Here is a 20,782-nt window from a genome sequence, read left to right as displayed (position 1 = left end):
TTGAAGCTAGAAAGGTGGCAGGGTCCGCCAAATATAAACAAAGTAAAACAATATGAAACTGTGTTGTCCTTTAAGGTCAGTTTGTTTATTCAGTCATTGAAACTGACAACTAACTTGTTTTATTTTGGAATAAAAAAAGCTCTCTCTTTCTTTTCTGAATAAAATTCCTTCCCCAAAACTACACAGTGCCCCTTTAATGACAAAAAACACACACACACACAAACGCAAAAAGCAAATACAATTCAAAACCAGTCTGGATGGAAATACAGTAAATTCTGTAACCAAAATAAGCTACAAATTAAAATGAAATAATAAAATTAAAAGTTATTATACTAACAGCAAATGCAATTATTTACTTGAAGTATGTACCTACATCTTTTACCACCTTTATATCAGAATCAAATGAGATAACAGCACCTGTCAACCTTGACATTGTGGATTTAAATTAATTCGCCCTGGTTGCCATGAGCTACACTTACTGTCATGCCTTAATATGCACAAAGTGATCAGTCTAGTGCATCCCGGCAGAGGATTAACATCGCCATCTGTTGATGTAATGGAGTCATTACAGCTATAAACTAAAACCACTGAGACCCAGACACATATGAATCCTTTGTGTGTTTCTTGAGAATGTTAATCACAGGTCCATGTGATTGACATGCTTTAAATCAGACCGTGCTCCATTTATTTTTAACTTATCTCCTCATCTCCTGTGCCATTATTTTAGCATTCTGGCACCAGTTTGACAAAGGGACCAGCCAGGTTTGAGAGAGTAGACCATTCATGATGGTTTCTCCAATTAATCCTCCAGTTAATCCTCCTCCAGTGTTAACTAGGCGCAGCAGGACGTCGGTGCAGGATGATCAGCCTAGCCAATACGCTGCCAATCACAGCTCCCATTCCCAAAGTACAGGGCTGTGGATAGAGAGTGCGCTTATAGCAGCTAATGAAGACCCGGTGGCCGCCAGCAGCTGCTGGCCAGTGATAAGGAAGGAGAGACCTTCAAAGACTCAAATATAGATCATTATAGCCAGTGAGCTACTCAAAGAGCCAACTGGGGATGAGAAGGACTCACCGACCAGGACTGACTGAAATCACACTAATGAGAGGAAGGCACAAGGATAGTGTGGAAATGGTCCAGAGGAGGAAAATGTCCAGTAGGCAGTTCTGACTCTAGTGTTCTTGTTGTAAGAGGGTAGAAAATGCTGACACAATGTGGTGCATTAGCATAACACATAGTGTGGAAGCAAGCAATACTTTACATGAAACACAACACCTGATGGCCTGAAAAGAGGAAAAAAGGGCAGCAGCACATAAAACACTTCAGTCTGAGTTAGATAAGCACTTACAGTTAGGAAGTACTGCCATGTACTGTATACACAGACACTGTCTACTTTAAAGCACGACTTTAACTCTTGAGAGTGATTTACACATTCTTCCTCTTACAAATGGAAAGTTGAATTTGGGAGCAATATCATTTTTTAATTTAAAGGAGACATATTATGCTCATTTTCAGTCTCATATTTTTTATTTTGGGTTACTGCTAAAATAGTTTTACATGCTCTAAAGCTCAAAAAACACGTCTGTTATCTCAAATGCTCTGTTTTAGCTCCTGTCTCTTTAAAGGCCCCCCTCCCAAATACCCAGTCTCCTCTGATTGGTCAGCTCAGACATGCCTGACCCAGCACTGCTAACAAAGTAGCCCCTATGCATTAACTGGGCAAACGTGTGACACGTCAATGTAGTGTGATGTCACAAAGTCAAAGTAAAGGCCTGACTACTGACGAGGCGTTTATGGAGCAGTGCTGTCTGTGGGAGAGAGGCGCTTTTGTTGGTGCAGACCTTGACCTTCTTAACTTTCAAGATCTTTTCATGCACTAGAACATAAATAAATATAAAGGGAAAAAACAAAATAGCATAATAGGTCTCCTTGAATACACTCAGGGGTTTTGCTTCTACGATCTGACCTGTTCTGGTATGAACACTAGCTTATGGTGGCTAATGTTAGCAAATGTTCGCTAATTCTAGGTAAATATTAGCCTACCGTATTATTTACATTACTAAGTCAGTTTGCTTACTTTATGACTCTTCTTCACTTGTGCCACTGTTACAATATTTTTAGCATTTTAGCAAAATGAATAGCATAGAATAGAATATTCTTTATTGTCACTATACACATGTACAATGAAATTGCGCATGGCTTCCTCTTCAGGTCAATAGAAACAAATAGTGCAAAGTAAGAAAGCTAAACTATACCAAATAAAATATATAGTAAAAATATACACATATATACAGTAAAAAAAAGAAGAGAAAAACAGAATAAAAATATATAAATATATACTGTATACAATACAGTAGGCAGAGTTAGCAGCTTTGACAGCGTGATTGTGCAAGACAGTGGTGGTGCAAGATAGTGCAAGTATGTCACCCGCTGCTGCAGTTTCTGTGGGTGGGATTGCTCATTATGGGGGTGGATGGAGGTCACAGCTCTGGGGTAGAAGCTGTTTCTCAGTCTGTTGGTGGTGGATTTTATTGTCCTGAACCGTCTGCCTGTCAGGGCCAACATCCTTCCTCCAGGGAGTGTTCAGGAGTGTGTTTCGGGCCGTTTGGAGCGTGCTGGTGCCCCTCTGTAGTTTAACTTCACTTCCCCCCTGCATCACTGTAGGCCTGTCTGTCATGAGACCTGAATGAGTTGCATCTCTCTCCTTGAGCAGTGCCCTCACCGTGCTGTTAATCCAGGGCTTCTGGTTGGGGAACACCTTAACTGTCCTTTGTTTGGTTACAGTCTCTGTGCAGAAGTTCATGTACTCCAGCACAGATGCAGCGTGTTCCTCAAGGTCTGCTCCCTGTGCAAACATATCCCAGTCTGTGCTCTCAGAACAGTCCTGCAGCATTGAGGTGGTTTCCTCAGACCACACCTGTACTGTCTTGATGGATGGTTTAATTCTACAGATCCGGGGTCTGTAAGCTGGGGTGAGAGTGAGGGAAATATGGTCTGACTGTCCAAGGTGTGGAGATGGAGCTGCTTTGAAAACTCCTTTAATGTTTGTGTAAACCATGTCTAGTACATTGTTTCTCCCCTCTTCTCACTCGTTTCTTGCCCTTTTAACCTTGTATCCTCTAGAGAAGCACTTTGTAACACTAAGTAATAATGCTATATAAATACAATCTTACTTATATACATACTTATGTACTTACGATAACTGTTACCTGGAGCCACTGTTCAGCAAAACTTTAGTGTGAGTGTGATAGTGATAAACACCAAGGTCACCAACAGAAGTCCAGCATCAACGAGAGAAACAAAGAAAAAGAAAAGAGACAATGTCAGTGTGGGACAGTTCCCATTCATTTAATTCCCAGTGGAGGTCAAAGAACAGACAGCGGAGCCCATGGGTACTGACGGGAGCAGAGGTTGATTTATTGCTGGAGAGCTGAAGGAAGGAGACTACTGACCTCTTGTGACAAAACATGTTGTGGCTGCAGGTGCAGTTTTGTCAGGTAGGCTATGGGTAGCCTTCACGACAGTACAGTTGCACTAAACCGGTTGCTCACTTTAAGCAAGTTTAAATAAGAATGACAGAAATATAGTAGTATTGAGTAAAATTAGACTCAACTCAGCTTGAGTTGCACAGGAAAGTAGAAATAATAAAAACAATTCCATCAGTCTCTAATGACCCTTTTTCTTATCTGATCTTTAAAATTGTATTATGAGCCTGCTGACGGTTGTTCTTTCTGTAATTTAGATTGTATGGAGGGGTACAAAATGTGAAGGAATGAAGACAAGACATTTGTGATGGGCTCCAGCAGCCCGTCTCAATAATCTTTGACAGCTGGCACGTGTTGACGGCGTTCAGATTATAAAACCCATTCCATCCCGATTAAACCTGATTCAGTCGAGTTCATCAGGACACAAGTCAATACATTAACCACACAATTCAGATCTGACATTGTCAATTTTATTCAAATGTGGTTTGAAAAAGTAAACCTAACTTCCTGTCACTCCATGTTGTTGGTTTATTCTTTAAACGCTGAGGTCAACATTGCATTGAAAACACAAGCATTTTCTGTCACACTGAATACTAAACCCTGAATTCTGTGTTAGCATATAAATATTTCTTCCTAAATTAATGTAAAACATTTATTTTGCCATGCTTACAGTAGTGTGATAGTATGAAGTCTGGCATCCCAATAAAAGAAAACCACAGTCCTCTGTTGTCATCCCATTTAAATCTGGACTGTATCATGTTTAAATGCGCTTAAAGTCATTTTTCATGTAATATTTTATACTTACTCTTCTTAGGCATTTGTTTCGTGAGTCTAAAAGTGTGGCTGTTTTTCCTTTTTCTAGTTATTTGTTGATTGAGGTGTTAAAGTTGGTGTTTGCAGTCGTGAGATGTTGTGAAAATCTCCTGAAAAATATCTCCCTGATAAAAACACAACTCTGCTGAGGAACAAGGATGAACTTAGAATGACAGAAATGACAGAATAACATGACACAGCGATAATATCCATGAGAAATAAAACACTACAGTTCATTATTGTTTACATGTCCCTCTCAAGTTCTTCCTCTATTGTACTGTTTATTCCCTGTATGACACAGTAATGGTAGACTGACGCTTTTGCAGTAGATTAGAAAAATACTTCATAAAACATAAATATTGTCCAACACAACAAAACAACAGTTTGTAACAGGTGTATCTGGACTGCCTTATAACTTGGTCTCCTCTCTCTTCTCCTCTAAGAAGGACTTCCCACAGACAGTGATGGCTTTAAACTCCTCAGAGATCTCCAGCAGGGTCTTCCCTTTAGTCTCGGGCAGGAGGAAGAAGGTATAAAGACAACCAAGCAGACAGACGAAGGCGAACAGCACGAAGCAGTACGAGTTCAGGGCATTCTGGGACAGAGGATAAGGAGGGTAAAGATGTGTGAGGTCAGAGTGAGCTTCACATTTAATGAAAGTTCTGGGTGTTTTCTTACAATATGACACGTAAAGTTCCTAATGATATTTTAATAGCCAACACACACTAAAAAGACATTCACTCTGTCATTAATCTTATGTATAATGCATGAAAAGTGCTTTATAATTAAAACATAATCCATGTTGTGATGAAAATCCCATTTAATTTTAGTTTGTTGCTTGTTGCACTCACAATGAGGAATGGAAAGACGAGGCCCAACAAAGCGAAACACAACCAGCGCTGGATCCCAACGATGACGAATGCTGCCATTCGATCAGATTGGATGAAGAGCTCATTGTTGAGGGTCGCTCCGGCTCCGCCTGACGACACAGGGGATTCAATTAATTATGTCTGCATACAAACATCTTTTCTGTGTGAACCATAATGCAGTGTGTAATGGACATACTAGGTCCTCCGCAGAAGAAGAGGATGAAGACGATGATCAAAGCAGCGGCAATGTATGGAACCCAATGGCTGAACTCCTGCATGACGATTCGTATACATATTAGCATCCTGCTATGTAGACAATTTTGAGAGCAATTATTTAACAGCTGTCTTCGCACACAACAGAAATAATAGCTGATACATGTTTTGCTGTTAGGTGAACTCTTATAACGGTCCGATCACCTTCATGACGACACCATATTTTGTCAATTACCCTTGGTGGTGTCGAGCCGTGCAGATAGTTTTGAGGTTTTCTACCTTCACCGCAAGACAGTGGGGGTCAATAGACCATATTCACATGGCCACCATTTTTCTCCAATGTCGCACTCAGACTGATGTCTAACACGTGTGCAGATAACTCAAACTGCCTGCATGGCTCGACACTAGCAGGGGTACAAAAAAATGTGAAAATATGCTTTTGTGTAACTTGTTTGAAGTAGCCCTTTAAAATGCGTAGCGTCCAACTTCTCTCATAGCTAATAAAGTTGTGTCAATATCCAAAGGTAACAGGTTTACCTTCAGGCTGAGTGTGATAGTGACACACACCCAGGTGGCAGACATGACTCCATAACCCCCCCAGAATAACGGCCTCCTGCCAGTGTGCTCAATCAGCAGTCCCTGAGAAACAGAGAGGTCAACAAAATATGGTAGTAGTTACATATTTTATGTATATACAATTTTAAAATATTCTACTTTAATATTCTCTGTCAGTCATTTCCTCTGCTGCCACATGGTAGCACTTCCAAACCGAGTCATTAAAGGCCCTTGAATACAAGTTGGCATCCATTAAAATGATACCCTACCAGACGTGAACCGAAATGTCATTTGATTTTTATGCTTCTGGTTCTTGTGTTTGCACATCCTGTGTGTCAATCATTTCAATACAGCTTAGTCAGCCGACACCCACATGATAGAGAGTATTACCTGAATTATGAATATGTACAGGGTTGATAGTCTAGGTTTGTTTTTCAGTTGTTTTTACATTTTAAAACAAGTCCCCATCTATTTCAGTTGTTCAGGAGAATGCTGATTTGACCCTGTTTTGCTGTGAAGCTCCAGAAATGTTTTGTGGACTATGAAAACTTCACCTGACTTTCTGCCCAGGGGTGAGTAGATAATGACTAGATTTTCTGTGTGTTTCAGGTGGGAAATGTAAGACACACAGGAACATGGTAATAGCGGCTGAACTAAACAGCCAAGAAGTCTCTAACAATCTCTCCATTATTTCCGTGTCAAGTAAAGATGGCCTTTACCAACATGTGGAGACACTCTAAAGAGCTCAGGTACAAACTGATTTAGTTACTCACACAGAAAATGGTTATCATTATTTCAGATACTCCAAGACCAAGAGTGACATAGCGGATCTGGTCTCTCGGTATACCTGCCTCCAGGAAGATGTCAAAAGAGAAGGTACTGAGCTGGGAAGGAGAGACAAATTGGTTTGATTCTGAGAATCTTAATAAATTCTAGCACAAGATAAAATGTTTGCATCCTCACCATAGTTATGCCCGACAGCTGGTTGCAGCATTGGATGATGGACATGGACATGAGTTGCCATCGGACAGTCCTGTCCCTCAGGAGCTCCAGAGGGCTTTTTGGTGGGGCGCTCTCAATGGCCGCCTGCTCAGCCAACATCTCGTCCATCTCCTCTTTGTAGTCGCCTTTGCCCCACAGACTCTGGAGAGCTGAAATGAGAAGACCAAAGACAAATATATGATAAAAATAGAAATGTGCTCCTTTGCTTACATACAAAACATTTAAAATAAATAATGAATGGGTGTGATAAAAGTGCTCTATGATCCAAAATGTGCGTGTAGACCACAACGTACATTGTCACAGGTATACACCTCATCAAGGTTCATTATGTAATCATTTATTGAAAACATTCAAAAGTTAACTAAAGTTCAACATCAACAGGATGTGAAGAAAAAAACGTTCTGACATCATGACATCCACGTATTGTGTTGCAGAGACTTAAGTTAGCATGCTAACCAGCTAGCCCCGACCAATCCTGGTCCAAAGCTCCTGTGCTAGCAGAGTAAACACCAACACTCCCGCAATATCCAAGCTCCCAGCCTGGACGGCTGACTGCATGGCTAACCGAGCTAAGTAGCTAATGGTAGCAACAGTTAGCAGCAGCTAGTTATTCTGGTGATATTCTGCCCCCTATTTGTTTTGAATAAGAATTTAACAGGATGCCAATTCTTTCATGTTGCACCTTCAACATTTTAAAACTATATGAACTGAAATAACCCTTGGATGTCTTTCCTTCAAACAAGATATTTAGCACTTAAAATGATGCTTGATCACAATTAGCTTATGCTCAAATATTTTCTGGGGAATTTCAAGCAGCACATGTTTTTTTATGCTACCATTAAAATGCTCTTTGGTCACATGCTGCATGAATTTGGGGAAATATACAAACCTTTTTTGCAAGCCTTATCATCCCCTTTCTCTATGAATAAGTATCTGGGAGCCTCAGGAAGAAAAGGCAACACTATGACCTGAAGCACAGAGAAACATGCAGGAACACAGAGGACGATGTTCCATTGCTCCTCACGACCGAGGATCTCACTGAAAGATAAAAAACAAAAGAACAAAATGAAGTCATGTGTTAGCTGAGTTTAGATGTGTTTTTTTTACTGCATCTTTATTTACACTTCCTCATATTGAGCTGAAGCTCTTTTTTCCCATTCTCTAAACTTTCTTCTTCTTTAACTTGTCTTTACCTAAACTTCCTTTAGCTAAAAGAACAGAAGTAAGTAAAATCTGAGATATCCAGATTCTAATCTATACCAGGCAATTTTGCAGAGTGGTAAGAGTAGAGACATCACTGGGCTCAACAGACAAGTAAAGCTGAGTATTGTCAACATAACGCTGATAAAAAACACAACCAAAATGGCCGGCCAAGTGACCCAAGGGGAGCATATATAATCACAATTAAAGGTTACAGGTTAAAGGTTTGCCAATAATATTTTGTGCATTCTGTGGATTTCAAGCTCTCGTATACTGTAAAATAATCCAAAAAAACCCCAAACTGCTGTCTCCGTAGACATACCTTAGTCCAAAAAACCGTCCAGACAGTTTGCCAAGTGACGCAAAGGTCACTGCGGTCAGACTGACTACGCCTCTTAACTTCCTGGGTGAAATCTCTACCAGGTACATCATATGGGTGCTCCATCCCAAACCTGCAGGTCATGAGATAATGTTAATCAGTCAAGTAAAAACATTACGTGCATTATTCTTGACAGAGAATACGGCTTACCTGCCGTGTAGCCATGCAGGATCCTTGCCACAATAATCATCTCATATGATTTGGCACCTTTACTCATCAGCATGATCACTGCTGCCAGGATGGCAACAAAGCTGTTTGCGATCATCGCCTTTTTTCTGATGAAGGAACACATATCACTTCAAGTCTGTCCGGCAGTAGGACTGAATGTTGCATTAAGTCTTTCTTACCCACCTTCCCAGCCTGCCTGAGACAAATTTGACACTGGTGGCACCAATGAGTCCCCCGACAGCATACAGGGAAACAATAAGGGACCAGATCATGGTGATCGTCTGCGGAGGCGGAGGCTCTTTATATCTGTCGTACCAACTGCTGTTGATGAAGCGCTGTATGTGCTACAGGGAAAGTTTTCAAGAACATTTACCATCTTTTTGAAGAGAGAAGCAACAAACAGAATGTAAATTGATGTTTCTCACCGGTGAGGGAGAACTCAGTCCAGTATTGTGATAGCCATTATGAAAGCTTCCACCGACTCCCAATATAATGATGAGGAACAGAGCATTACCGTGCGTCTACAAACCAGAGTGAAGAACAGAGATAGGACTCAGTAGTGATCATAGGTGCACTGGGGACGCTGCGGAAATGTCCCCACCGCTGAATTGTTACAAATGTGCTAAAAAATTGCACCAAGAAATGTTAACTAACAAATGAGATGAAATGAATTTTGATTATGCAATTTTACCAGCCGTAATAATCTACTCTGACGGCTCTCCACGTTACATACCTAAAATAAAAATTGCACATATTGAATACTGTTTGAAATGTTTTGTTTCCACCTGAGCCTTCACAGTGTGTTCTTACCACTTGTCAACACAAAGTAACACCCTGCTGGTTTGCAATGGTATATGTGAACATCTATTTGAATTATTGGCCCGTCATTTTGACATAATTTGATGTTGAAAGATATTCTAAAAGTCCCTGAATTGTATGGCCACATTTTCAGAAGACCTATTATAAACTCAGATTTGAAGCAAACTTCATGAATGTTTTTTGTGACAAAGTAGTTGAAAGAGAAATGAGAGTTGTAAAAATCATTGGAACTGAAGACTGCCATGATATACAGTTTCTTTACAAGTGAATGTAAGATTTTGACCGTGACTGTAACTTGTCCCCAACCACTTTTCAACACAAAGTGAAACCCTTGGTAGTGAGTAGAAAAATAGGTCTAATATGAGTTGCTTCAAGCTGCTTCATTTCAATTACTTTGGTCTTTTTGTCATAATGACATTTTGGAGAAAGGTCTGCAGACCCTCCTCCCTCAAAGAAGGGATGTTATTTCAATAAGGCGAATGCATTTGTGTAAAATTATCGGCTTTCAAATATGCTCTTTCCCTAATCATTCAGGATGTCATCAGGCGAATTATTTACTGTGAAAATGAATACTGTCAACACTATTAATAGAATATCTCAGAAAAGAAAAGTGTCTTATATGAAGAAATGTAATCTTAAAAGCATATAAATGATCTGCTGAGCGCCTCCTGTAAAATAAGGACCACTCAGTGTGTAACTAGATGACAGAACAACTGATGATGTAACAGTATGAAATAACTGCTTCATGAGCTCAGTTAAATGATATTTACTGACAACGTGTTTCCTGTCTGATCATTTTATTTTACTCTTTGAATGTCATGTAACATCAATGTATATTTCATTTAATATGACCCTGTTGTTGTTTTTTTTACTACTTAAACAAAATCATTATCTTTTGTAGCATTGCTTGTGTATGTGTTGAGTATCATATTACTTTTTCTTGCCTTGAGTGAAGAGTTTAAAAAATAACTTTGGGATGTGGAATGACTCAGCTAAAACTGTTTTTCATGAGTCACTGAGCTCCAACAAACTCAAAAACAACCTGCTCACCTGAAACATGTTATTATTATTTTCTTCTATTTTCCCTGTTAATAAAAGTGTGTTGGACTAAGGCAAACTGTAATGTACAAGACAATAAGCAATGATTATAAAAGATTTAGAAACAAACATATATTCATGCTGCGTCAACTGCCCTGTGAACATTATAAATTCATAGATAAAAATTATTCTATCTTCTTTTAAACAAATACAGTAGAGTTCAGTAAAATCCTACCAGCTGTCGCAGCAAACTCTCCATTTTGTCTTTCCTGGCATGGACCTTACAGTGCATGTCCAGACTGAATGGACTCTGTTAGGTAATCTAAGCTGGTTATTAACTTTTCAGACTTTAAGAAAAACTTTAACTTAAAAACCAGCAATCACCCTGCAACTCTGACAATGACTTCCCCTGTGTGAGTCACATCACCTCCCACTGATAGAGCTTGGTTTGGTTACAGACTATTGGGTTATGCAGGGTTATAGTGTAATTAAGTGAAACCATGTAAACTCAGTTTTTGATATTGCAGAAAAGACTCAAATCACCGGTAGCCCTTCAAAAAACTGGAGACACACAGGTAAAGTGACAAAACATTTTACCATGGTATTTCAAAGTTGTTGTTTTATTTTATAATAGACATACTGATAGACATGTAGAATAAAATAGACATAACATCCTGTTAGTATAAAACATAACAAATGTTGATTTCTTTTATATTTGAAAAAACAGAATAACAATTAATATGCGGTATGTTTGGGGCACCGGTGTTGTTCATACTCTTGTCCAGCAGGGGGCAGTAAACGATAACTTGGTTGGTAAATATGCGCCTGTGCTCCGCTCTTCTCTCCCCTCGCTGACTGACGCTGCGCCGGAAACAACACCGTCCAGTGTTTTCCGTAGTCATCGTTGACTAGCTGGTAACGGAGAGCAGTGAACTCTGTCTGCACAAAGAAAGTCTTCAGTTTGAGTGTTTGTTTCTATATTTTGGACTAAAAATGCCGCTAGAGAATCTAGAAGAGGAGGGTCTGCCCAAGAACCCCGACCTGAGGATAGCACAGCTCAAGTTTCTGCTCACCATGGACGGTCACCGACAGGATGCTAAAGTGAAGACTGAGCTCATGGACGCTATCAAGGCTAACAGTGAGTTAGCATGTCGCTGTGACTTGTAGCAGTTGCTGTAATAGCCCGGTCTTTATGTACACGTTGCTGTAAGCGCATGTTTTTTGTAGTGGTTGCGCATTTTGTTCATAAAAGCTGGCAAAGCCGAATATTTATTCCACTTCAGCATATCTATCATCACAGGGGAATTAGCACGCTAGCTAACTTTATTAGCTAGCGTCAACTAGCTAGCCAAAGGCAATCTGACAAAGGGTGGTTTGACAAAGTTTGCGTAATATTACCAAGTTTAATCACTCCTAATTTCAAGATTTGCATTATTGAATAATACTCCATTGGAAATTACAGGAAGCTATATGAAAGAGGTGACACTTTTCAAAGTAAAGTGTTATTCGTTTGTTGTTAATCAACTTAAAAAAAGCCTTTGTATAATATGAGGTTCGCGATGTTTGAACTCAGGGCTGTCCACAGGGTAAACAGTCATGGTTTGTTTCTGCTCCAGATATGGCTCCATACTATGAGGGTCTGTGTAAGGACCTGAAGTGGCAGCTGGACGGTGACCTGCTGAATAAAATGAAGAAGGCCAACGAGGAGGAGCTGAAGCGCCTGGATGATGTGCTGGAGGACGCAGAGAAGAGCCTGGGAGAGAGCGAGATACGAGACGCCATGATGGCCAAAGCTGAATATCTGATCAGAATTGGAGACAAGGTAACACCTCCACAGACGGCACACAAGACATCCATGAGTAGGCTTTCTTTGGCATGGCATGTCCTGTAAAGTGTGAAAATTAAAACTGGGCACCTGTGGGTGTTTTTTGAAGTGCTGCAGTGTATTTGTCCATCACAGTTTGACACTTTGGCAGATATGTGTGATGTGTCAGTTCGGCACATTGCTGTGCATAATGAGAGTGACTCACAAAAGTTGGACAGCATATTTAGTTTTCTGACCACTGAAACACAGAATCTAACAACACTGTGTATGCCACTGAAAATCAAATAGCTTAGTTTTTGATGCAGTATTTATTGGAGTGCCTGAGGAAAAACAGAAATGGACTGTGGCAGATCACTAGACATATGCAACTCCTGTCATCAGCTGTATCTGTAAAAATGCTTTTCTGAAGCAATGAGCGGGGTTATCTTGGAAAGGGAATACACGGCCCCTTTTAAACTCGTCCACAAATCCAGGCTAGACTTCATGGCCATATTAAGCAATCCACAGAACGTACCCCATCTGACAGAGAAGCATCTGTTAATGTGTGAAAAGGGGTGCCATGTATTGTTTTCTGTATCTCTGTTGTACCAGAATCAGTCAGCATTATACTGAGAATAATAATGTCTGAGGGACTACGCAATTTTTTTCTTTCTTTCAAAATCTAAATTGGCTGCCTTTTATTGTCTCCTAAGCAGTAAGAGTGTAAGCGTCTTTACAGTTTGTAATAGATTACAACCTTCTGCATTGTGATTAGGGATGTTACTGATTAATCGTGTTATCGCTATTAAGAATTTAATTGATTTAAAAATGTGTTAACTGACATTTATAAATGGGTAGAAATCCATCAAAAAATATCTCGTTACAAATGACAAATACTTCATTATCAAATACTGGTATATTAAAATGAAATACAAAATGCTGGAATGAGAAAATGTATTTAATAAAAAACTGAATAAAAAGTAATCTGTCATTTAAAAAATACAAAAAGATGCTCTTTACAAACTGATATCACATTTTAGCCATTTAGTAGCCTCAGTATGGGTTGGATTTTGTTGGGCCAGTTGTTGAATAGCGACAGACAGGAGCTCTGCAATTACAGTTAAGTTATTATTTTGTGTTAATTAGTTTAGCATTCAAATAACTAGGTATTTACTTTATCTCTTGTTTTAACTCCTGATGTAGCCTACTCGGATTTTGCATTGAACATGCATCAAGTCGGTGTTTAACAGAAGAGTTAAGAGAAGAACAGTTTTCTAATAGAAAAACGTCCGACATTTCATATATTATTGATAATTAACTGATAATAGATTGTTTAGGTGGCCGTCTATCTAATTGCTTAAAATTGTGTCCCTAATTGCGATGTTTGCAGTTTAATACATTGCGGTGTCAGTTCTGACACGTCATTTAGTTTAATACAAACTCATGTGACTGTCTCCTCATAGCTCAGGCACTTTCCGTCCTCTTAGACACTGGATAGAATTCAAAACATAAAACATTTCCCACTGAAAATCGCTCACTGTGATTGTTGATAGATTCATACACTTTTAAGAGTGCAAACTCGTTTTCATGTTGGTACACTAATGCTAACTATATCGTTAAGGGAAAATACCAAAAACTGATGTCTTTCCTGTTCAGTTACAGTTTTATATCAGAGCCATAATCCCAAGTACTACTGATGCTTGTCAGCATGTTTGCCTGTTCTTGACTTTTAGTGGCACTCTATACATACTATCAGCTTCAATATTTTGGATGACAGATATTTATTATGGCTGCTTTCTTGGTTGCTGTAGATCCTTCCTAAAGTGACAAGACGTTCTGACAAAATGATTTCTTTCTGAAATACTACAGCAGTAAACACAGTTATATGATTAAAGATAGTTGATTATATTTTATGTTTTTGAACAGTAACAGATTCATTGACATTGTCTTGTACGTCCACAGGAGGGTGCCCTGACAGCCTTCAGGAAGACCTATGACAAGACAGTGGCTCTCGGTCACAGACTAGACATCGTCTTCTACCTTCTGAGGATCGGCCTCTTCTACATGGACAGTGACCTCATCACACGCAACTCTGAGAAAGCGAAGAGGTAAAAAAGACTCTGATATCCTCATTCTGACACATTTCCACCCACAGTTTCAGTACTCACCTACCTAACTACCTCTGTCTCCACAGCCTCATCGAGGAGGGGGGAGACTGGGACAGGAGGAATCGTCTGAAGGTCTACCAGGGCCTGTACTGCGTGGCCATCAGGGACTTCAAACAAGCTGCTGAGCTCTTCCTCGACACAGTCTCCACCTTCACCTCCTACGAGCTCATGGACTACAAGACCTTTGTCACCTACACCGTCTACGTCTGCATGATCGCCCTCAAGCGGCCTGACCTCCGTGAAAAGGTAGGAGAGAAAGGAGTGTGTGTACTCAGAAAAGATTGAGGGAGGCTTGTGTGTGTAAGCGGTATAAAAGGTGATGAATTTGACTAATTGCTTCATCATAATATACAGTATGTGGACTGGATTTGTGAAATACCTTCACCAAGGTTATTGTTGTGGACACATATGTGTGTAAGTTGGCACTTTGACTGCAATGAAATGTGTTGGTCTGCAGGTAATAAAGGGAGCAGAGATCTTGGAGGTGCTGCACAGTCTGCCTTCTGTTCGTCAGTATCTTTTCTCCCTCTACGAGTGCCGTTACTCTGTCTTCTTCCAGTCTTTGGGTGAGGAAGCCATTTTTTTATTCACCTAAATAAGTGAAAAACTAAACACTCTCTAACACTTATTACATTCCAATATTTCATTTGTCAGTTTCACTCACAGGAACAATGTGTGTTCTGTGCTGCTGCATTTTCCCTGTTCTTTTCTCTGCCACAGCCATGGTGGAGCAGGAGATGAAGAAGGACTGGCTCTTTGCGCCACACTACCGTTACTATGTGAGGGAGATGAGGATCCAGGCCTACAGCCAGCTGCTAGAGTCCTACCGCTCCCTCACCCTGGGCTACATGGCTGAGGCCTTTGGCGTCAGCACAGAGTTCATCGACCAGTGAGTTCATGTATACTATTTTCATATGCCACATCCTCTGGAGCGTTTCAGTGAATTCATTTTATACGCTTGTTGAGCTGTAGTTCCCTTAAGTGTCGTTATGTTGAAGTGGACGTACATACTTCCGTCAGATAAGCTCAAGTTGTACATTTGTACAAAGGATTATTTGGGAAAGGAGATGTATATTTCAATTAGGTCAGAAGATTGCCTTGGTCATGTCTGGATGGTAAATGTAAAACTATACTAACACACCAGGTTTGTGCAGCGATTCATGTCGTCACGGTGAGAAGTTAATACACCTGAACAAGTACAAACACCTGTACTCCACTTCACTTTTTTAGGGATTGAGCAAAAAAGATATAGCGTTGTAACTGCTGAGCTTCAGAGGTGGTAACTTGTTACCATTAGACAGAGCCAGGTTAGCTATTTCCCAGTCTTGAGTCTTTATGCTAAGCTAGCTAGTGGTTGGCTGTAGCTTTACCTTCACTGTATAGACAGGAGTGGTATCATCTCGTCATCTAACTCTTTCAAGAAAGGGACTAAGTGCATTTTCCTGTGTCCGTACTCCTTTTTTCCCCACCTCATGTGTTCAGGTTAAAGGTTTAGGTGAAGCGTCATGTTCTCGACTAACTGAACTAAATCTCCTCTCCTTCCTCAGGGAACTGTCCCGATTCATAGCTGCTGGCCGCCTCCACTGTAAAATTGATAAAGTGAATGAGATTGTGGAAACCAATAGGTAATGTTATGATTCATCACACCTCTAAACTTCCAGAGATGACTCCAAAGGCAGCACTCTAAATCTTTTCCTTTCTTTTTTTCAGACCTGATAGCAAAAACTGGCAGTACCAGGAAACCATCAAGAAGGGCGACTTGCTGCTCAACAGAGTCCAGAAGCTGTCCAGAGTCATCAACATGTAACTGCAGAGGCCATGTTTTCACATCACAGCAAGGGGGACTTGCATCTTTCTTCTTGGTATACCCAAACCTGTAGTTTGTCTGACAAAGCGACTCTTATATTGTGTATATAATAAAATTTGTTTAACTGTTGGGATTGCATTTCTCCAGGCTGTTTTTCTTTTCAATGCAGGAAAGAGGCAGAGACATCATTTCATATAAATAGCAGTATAAATTATTTTATTTACAGAAACTTGTTACAAAACAAATATACTATACAATCTTTTTTCTTTAAATATTAATTCTAACCTATGTTTTGTTCATGAATTACATAGCAGCCAATACATAAGTCCAGCTGAAAATGATTTTGATAATGTATACAAAAAAAAAATTCTATACACGCTTTTACATAGTATGAATGGTGGATTTATTTTTTCCTCCCAAACACGAGCTGTATTCTCTCACTTTCACATTCCAAGTCTATGGTGCTAATTAAAAAAAACATCCTCGCAATGTTTCCATCAACTGAAAACAATGCCAAGATGTGAGTTGAGTTTGAGGGTAAACAAAACACTTGATTGAAAGATTTTTTTTTTTTTAAACGTACAAATCCCAGTAAACCAGAGGGGGCTTAAGCCACGCACTGAGGCTAACAGAAAATCTCGACGTCTTGTCTGGAAAACTTGGATATACCCCCACCTCCCCAAAGAAAAACACACAATACAAAAGTGTTTCATAATGGGCAGCTGACAAGCTCAGGTTTTACCACATTTAGGGTTCATAGGCAGATTTAAAAGCAAACTCCTAAACACTTTTAACATTCAAGTAAGGTAAAACAACCCAAAGAATACTGTCTTCAGAACAGTCAGGGTGAAACAAATTCAGGCACTTTCTTAATTTGATATTTCTTTTAAAAGCTGCAAACTATTTCTTTAAAAGCTGTGATTCAAATTACTTGTTTGGCAACGATAATGCAAGCAGGTGGACTGTTTTGAAGTGTTCCTCTTCCTTGCAATGATTGCTTTAGTCCCTTCAGCCTTTTATAAAAGAAGAGCGTTAAGTGTTTCAATCATGAAATGTGTTTTAAGGTCTACAAAGTGGATGACTGAAGAGTCCGTGGAAACTGGTTAGACAACGGGCACAGCTTCAAGCCTGCAGGACAGTTCAGAATCACAGGCTAATTGGGTCACATATTAACTTTTTGTTGTGTTTGATTCATAGGCAACGGAAAATGTCTTGTAAAAGCACATGTGATTGAGACCTTGAAAAGTGAATAAAGGTATCCTCTGTCGGACAGACACATGCTACAGTGGCAACACTTCATCTTTGTTCCTTAAAGGTTTTCAGTACACGATTCATGAGATGCTTCAGCTTCTACATATAGGCGTATTGCATTATATAGACTTGGCAGTGAACCACTCTTAACTTTCCATTTCTTTTTTTTTTTCTTTACTAAATAAATAATTTTAAAATTGTACCAAAAAATTCAGCGTGTATGAAAAATGCCTGTGCAAAAATACATATTTCACTATGTACAATTCGTTAACAAAATATGTATTCTCAAATAGGGATACTTCAATATTGTTTGATACATAGGCTACAAGAAAAAAGCTAAATTAAGTTTCTGTTTTAAAAAATTGTCTCCTCTACGTTTCCACACTATCTGACATCAGTGGAGGTTCCATAAATCAACAGGTGTTGCCAAAAGTTTAAATGTGTCCCGTGAAGCCATCTCCATGAATCTCGCACCATAAAACCCACTCGAGACAAAATAAGCAAACATCCCGAAGAGAACTATTGCCTGATTTAAGACTCCATTTTGACAAAGGAATAGAGTATAATGCCTGGCTATCTGTTCTACTGTGACAAATCTTTTCTCAACACGCACCAACGTAGTGTTACGACGAGGCATTGGAACTTGTACACCCAGAGCATGGGTAGTGGTTAACTAACACACAGGAGGGACAATCAAACCCAAAGAAGACAGGTGACGTGCATAAAGTTTGCTCCAGTTAAGACGTACCATACCTGATTCCCTATGTAGGAAAAATAAACATTACAATTCACATCTGCCCACAACGGCTGTGGATTTCGCACAGCTGCGTGGGTTAAAAAGTAGGTAAGTTGTGGCAATAGCAATTACAGTTTGCACAGATTTTCTTCAGATCCACACAGGCAATGCACCATCACCGCTTCATGAGCGAGACTGCCCACCTTTTAGTTTTAAAATAAAAAGTAGTTGGCAAAGCTGATAGCAGCTTTTGGCTAGCTTTGTGGACAACTAAGCAGTGCCTGTGGAGAAAGTAGTTATTTAGTGCTGTTCACAGTTGGGGGTAGGTCTACTGTGGCGATCGTTTTGCGACAATGAAAAGATTCAGAAAATTAACAGGTGTCCTCGAGACCAAGCTTTCTCCTCTGACAAAAGATTCAATCGAATGGGCACATCAGGCATCCTTTTCACATTTGAGAGCACAACTGTCTCCACCACGTCTACAAAGACTCTTTGTAGTTCAGTGTAAAAAGCTCATAAGAAATCATAAAAAGGTAACACTTGCATAATTATTCTGGATAATAAAAGAATTGACCAGATCGTCCCTACGGGCCCCTTTCAGGCTACAGCGTGTAACCCGAGGTTACTAAACACGTCACCAGAGAGTCAGACTAGCGGAAAAGTGAAACAACAAGGTGATTGTGTGTTGTTTAAGGTGTTTGCAAGTAACAGTTTGCTGTTGCTCCTGCTCTCCTTCCAAAGGCTTCTGAGATCAGGCGCTGGGGGTGTAATTAAGTCGGAAATTCCAGTAGTCCAGCAGAATCTGACATGAGAAAAATACTCGCACACCCACGCACATTCGCACACTCATTCTAACAAACACGGAAGAGATCGGCTTGTTGTCTCCCCAGTTGCTCAGCGTCGTGACGGCTCGTCGCAGCAGCCCTTAACCTGAACCCGATGAGCTTTGAACCGCAGCTCAAGAGACCCATGGCTGTTGCTACTGTTCCAACCAGACAGGAAGACCTCTCAGAATACTGGGACAACACTCGGCGTGGGGGGGTCCTTGGCTCGCTCATTAGACCCCTTGGCGCTCCACGCTATCCCGGAACAGTGCCACCGCCCCCCCCCATACTTCTCACACACACAAAAACACACACACATGGCTTTGGGAGAAATAGTAAGGACCACATTGACTTCACTGGGCAGTCCAGATCATCTCCACCCTGAGGATTGTGGGAAGCTGAGAGTAATGTGGGTTTGATTTTAGAAGGCCTCGTGCAGTCCAGAGCGGTATGCGGACTGCTCCGGACTATTCCCCGTCCGCCTGCCGGGTCCATACACAGAAGCCGGACATCGCTGTCAGGGACGAGCCTTTGGCTGGGGGAGAGGGGGAAAAAGGTGGTTGTTTAGTAATGTGTCTGTATACAAAGCATTAAAGGTCCAGTGTGGAGGATTTAGTGGAATCTAGCAGTAAGGTTTCAAATTGTGACCAACTGACAGTGGATGTTAAACACATAAAGCAGGAAAGGCCCTCCGGAAACATGGTGGTGCAGCATGAGGGACTCCAGGGCAGAGAACCCGCTCTCTCTGTAGATATAACAACCCACTCTAAGGTAACAAATCACAATGATTCGTAGTTTCAGGTGATCACACACACTGATGAAACCATACTTATGAATATGACAATCCATTTCTACTGATCTGATATATCGTGGAGATGTTACCCATGTAAAAGTGCTATAGTAATATAATGTGTAATGTAACTAATGACTTTTGATATCAAGTAATAAGTAATATTATTACTTTTTAATGGAGTAGTAAGTAAAGAGTAACTTATCACAACAATAATAACTGAACTGCAGCTTTGGAACAGAGCCTTCCTCAACAGTGTGTCATGTTGCTCACTTCATGTGTTCAGATAAGGACAGGAGATTTAAAAAAAAGTGATCTAATATTGTTTTATATTCAAATTATATGTTTTTAATGCTGCATTTAACAAACACAATTACCCATTACTCAATGGAAAACATTTTGACCTGTCACAGTGAGATTACCCCAGGTGTAAACAATAAAATTAATTGTGGCTGAATTCCATTTAGCCGCCTCAGTTTCATGCTGTGACACTGTGACACTGTCACGACTTACTGGGACAGCTGAATAGAACGGAGCCATTGTTAATGTTATTAGTAACACCTGTGCTTTTCCTACTACGAGGAATTAATGTGTCTGCTGTGTAAGGCTCATGACGTGTTCACAGTCACACATTTTTGTCTGTAACTAATTATTTTTTATAATCAATCAATTCAATGATTATTCTTTGATTCATCAATAAGTCAAAAATGGTGAAAAATGCCAAACCCAAGTTACAGCAGTTGACAGTTGACATCTTCGTTCAAATTGTTTCTGTCACCCAACGAACAGCCCAAAACCCAAATCTGTCCACTTGACAGTTATATCACACGAAGAAAAACCTCACATTCAGAGGCTGAAGA

The 20,782-nt window shown here is 40.1% G+C and overlaps 3 protein-coding genes across 3 annotated transcripts in view; 1 reads left to right on the top strand and 2 right to left on the bottom strand.

Moving 5' to 3' along the window:
- Positions 1 to 4,708: 4,708 nt before the first annotated feature.
- On the bottom strand, positions 4,709 to 10,834 carry slc2a9l1 (solute carrier family 2 member 9, like 1). The gene is made up of 12 exons (XM_073467383.1): positions 10,778 to 10,834; positions 9,111 to 9,206; positions 8,869 to 9,029; positions 8,668 to 8,792; positions 8,461 to 8,590; positions 7,828 to 7,976; positions 6,900 to 7,087; positions 6,710 to 6,820; positions 5,919 to 6,020; positions 5,365 to 5,440; positions 5,151 to 5,278; positions 4,709 to 4,894 (listed from the first exon to the last, which is right to left on the bottom strand). The coding sequence occupies exons 1-12, from the start codon at positions 10,832 to 10,834 to the stop codon at positions 4,709 to 4,711; spliced, it is 1,509 nt and encodes a 502-aa protein (XP_073323484.1).
- A 582-nt stretch (positions 10,835 to 11,416) lies between these two features.
- On the top strand, positions 11,417 to 16,454 carry psmd6 (proteasome 26S subunit, non-ATPase 6). The gene is made up of 8 exons (XM_073467823.1): positions 11,417 to 11,680; positions 12,159 to 12,364; positions 14,309 to 14,454; positions 14,541 to 14,760; positions 14,972 to 15,080; positions 15,235 to 15,403; positions 16,062 to 16,139; positions 16,225 to 16,454. Exons 1-8 carry the CDS (start codon positions 11,536 to 11,538, stop codon positions 16,319 to 16,321), a joined length of 1,170 nt encoding a protein of 389 aa, XP_073323924.1. The 5' UTR covers positions 11,417 to 11,535; the 3' UTR covers positions 16,322 to 16,454.
- Positions 16,455 to 16,516: 62 nt separating this feature from the next.
- The window catches only part of atxn7 (ataxin 7), a 28,801-nt gene continuing 24,535 nt past the window's right edge, over positions 16,517 to 20,782 (bottom strand). Inside the window, exon 13 of the mRNA XM_073467822.1 lies at positions 16,517 to 19,667. Coding sequence (XP_073323923.1) covers positions 19,650 to 19,667 — 18 coding nt within the window. The 3' untranslated portion in view covers positions 16,517 to 19,649. The remainder of the gene's footprint in view (positions 19,668 to 20,782) is intronic.

Source organism: Pagrus major, chromosome 6 (assembly GCF_040436345.1).
Source record: "Pagrus major chromosome 6, Pma_NU_1.0".
In the NCBI taxonomy this organism is placed as follows: domain Eukaryota; kingdom Metazoa; phylum Chordata; class Actinopteri; order Spariformes; family Sparidae; genus Pagrus; species Pagrus major.
Note: the sequence above shows the minus strand (reverse complement) of the source record. Positions and strands in the feature narration are given on the sequence as shown.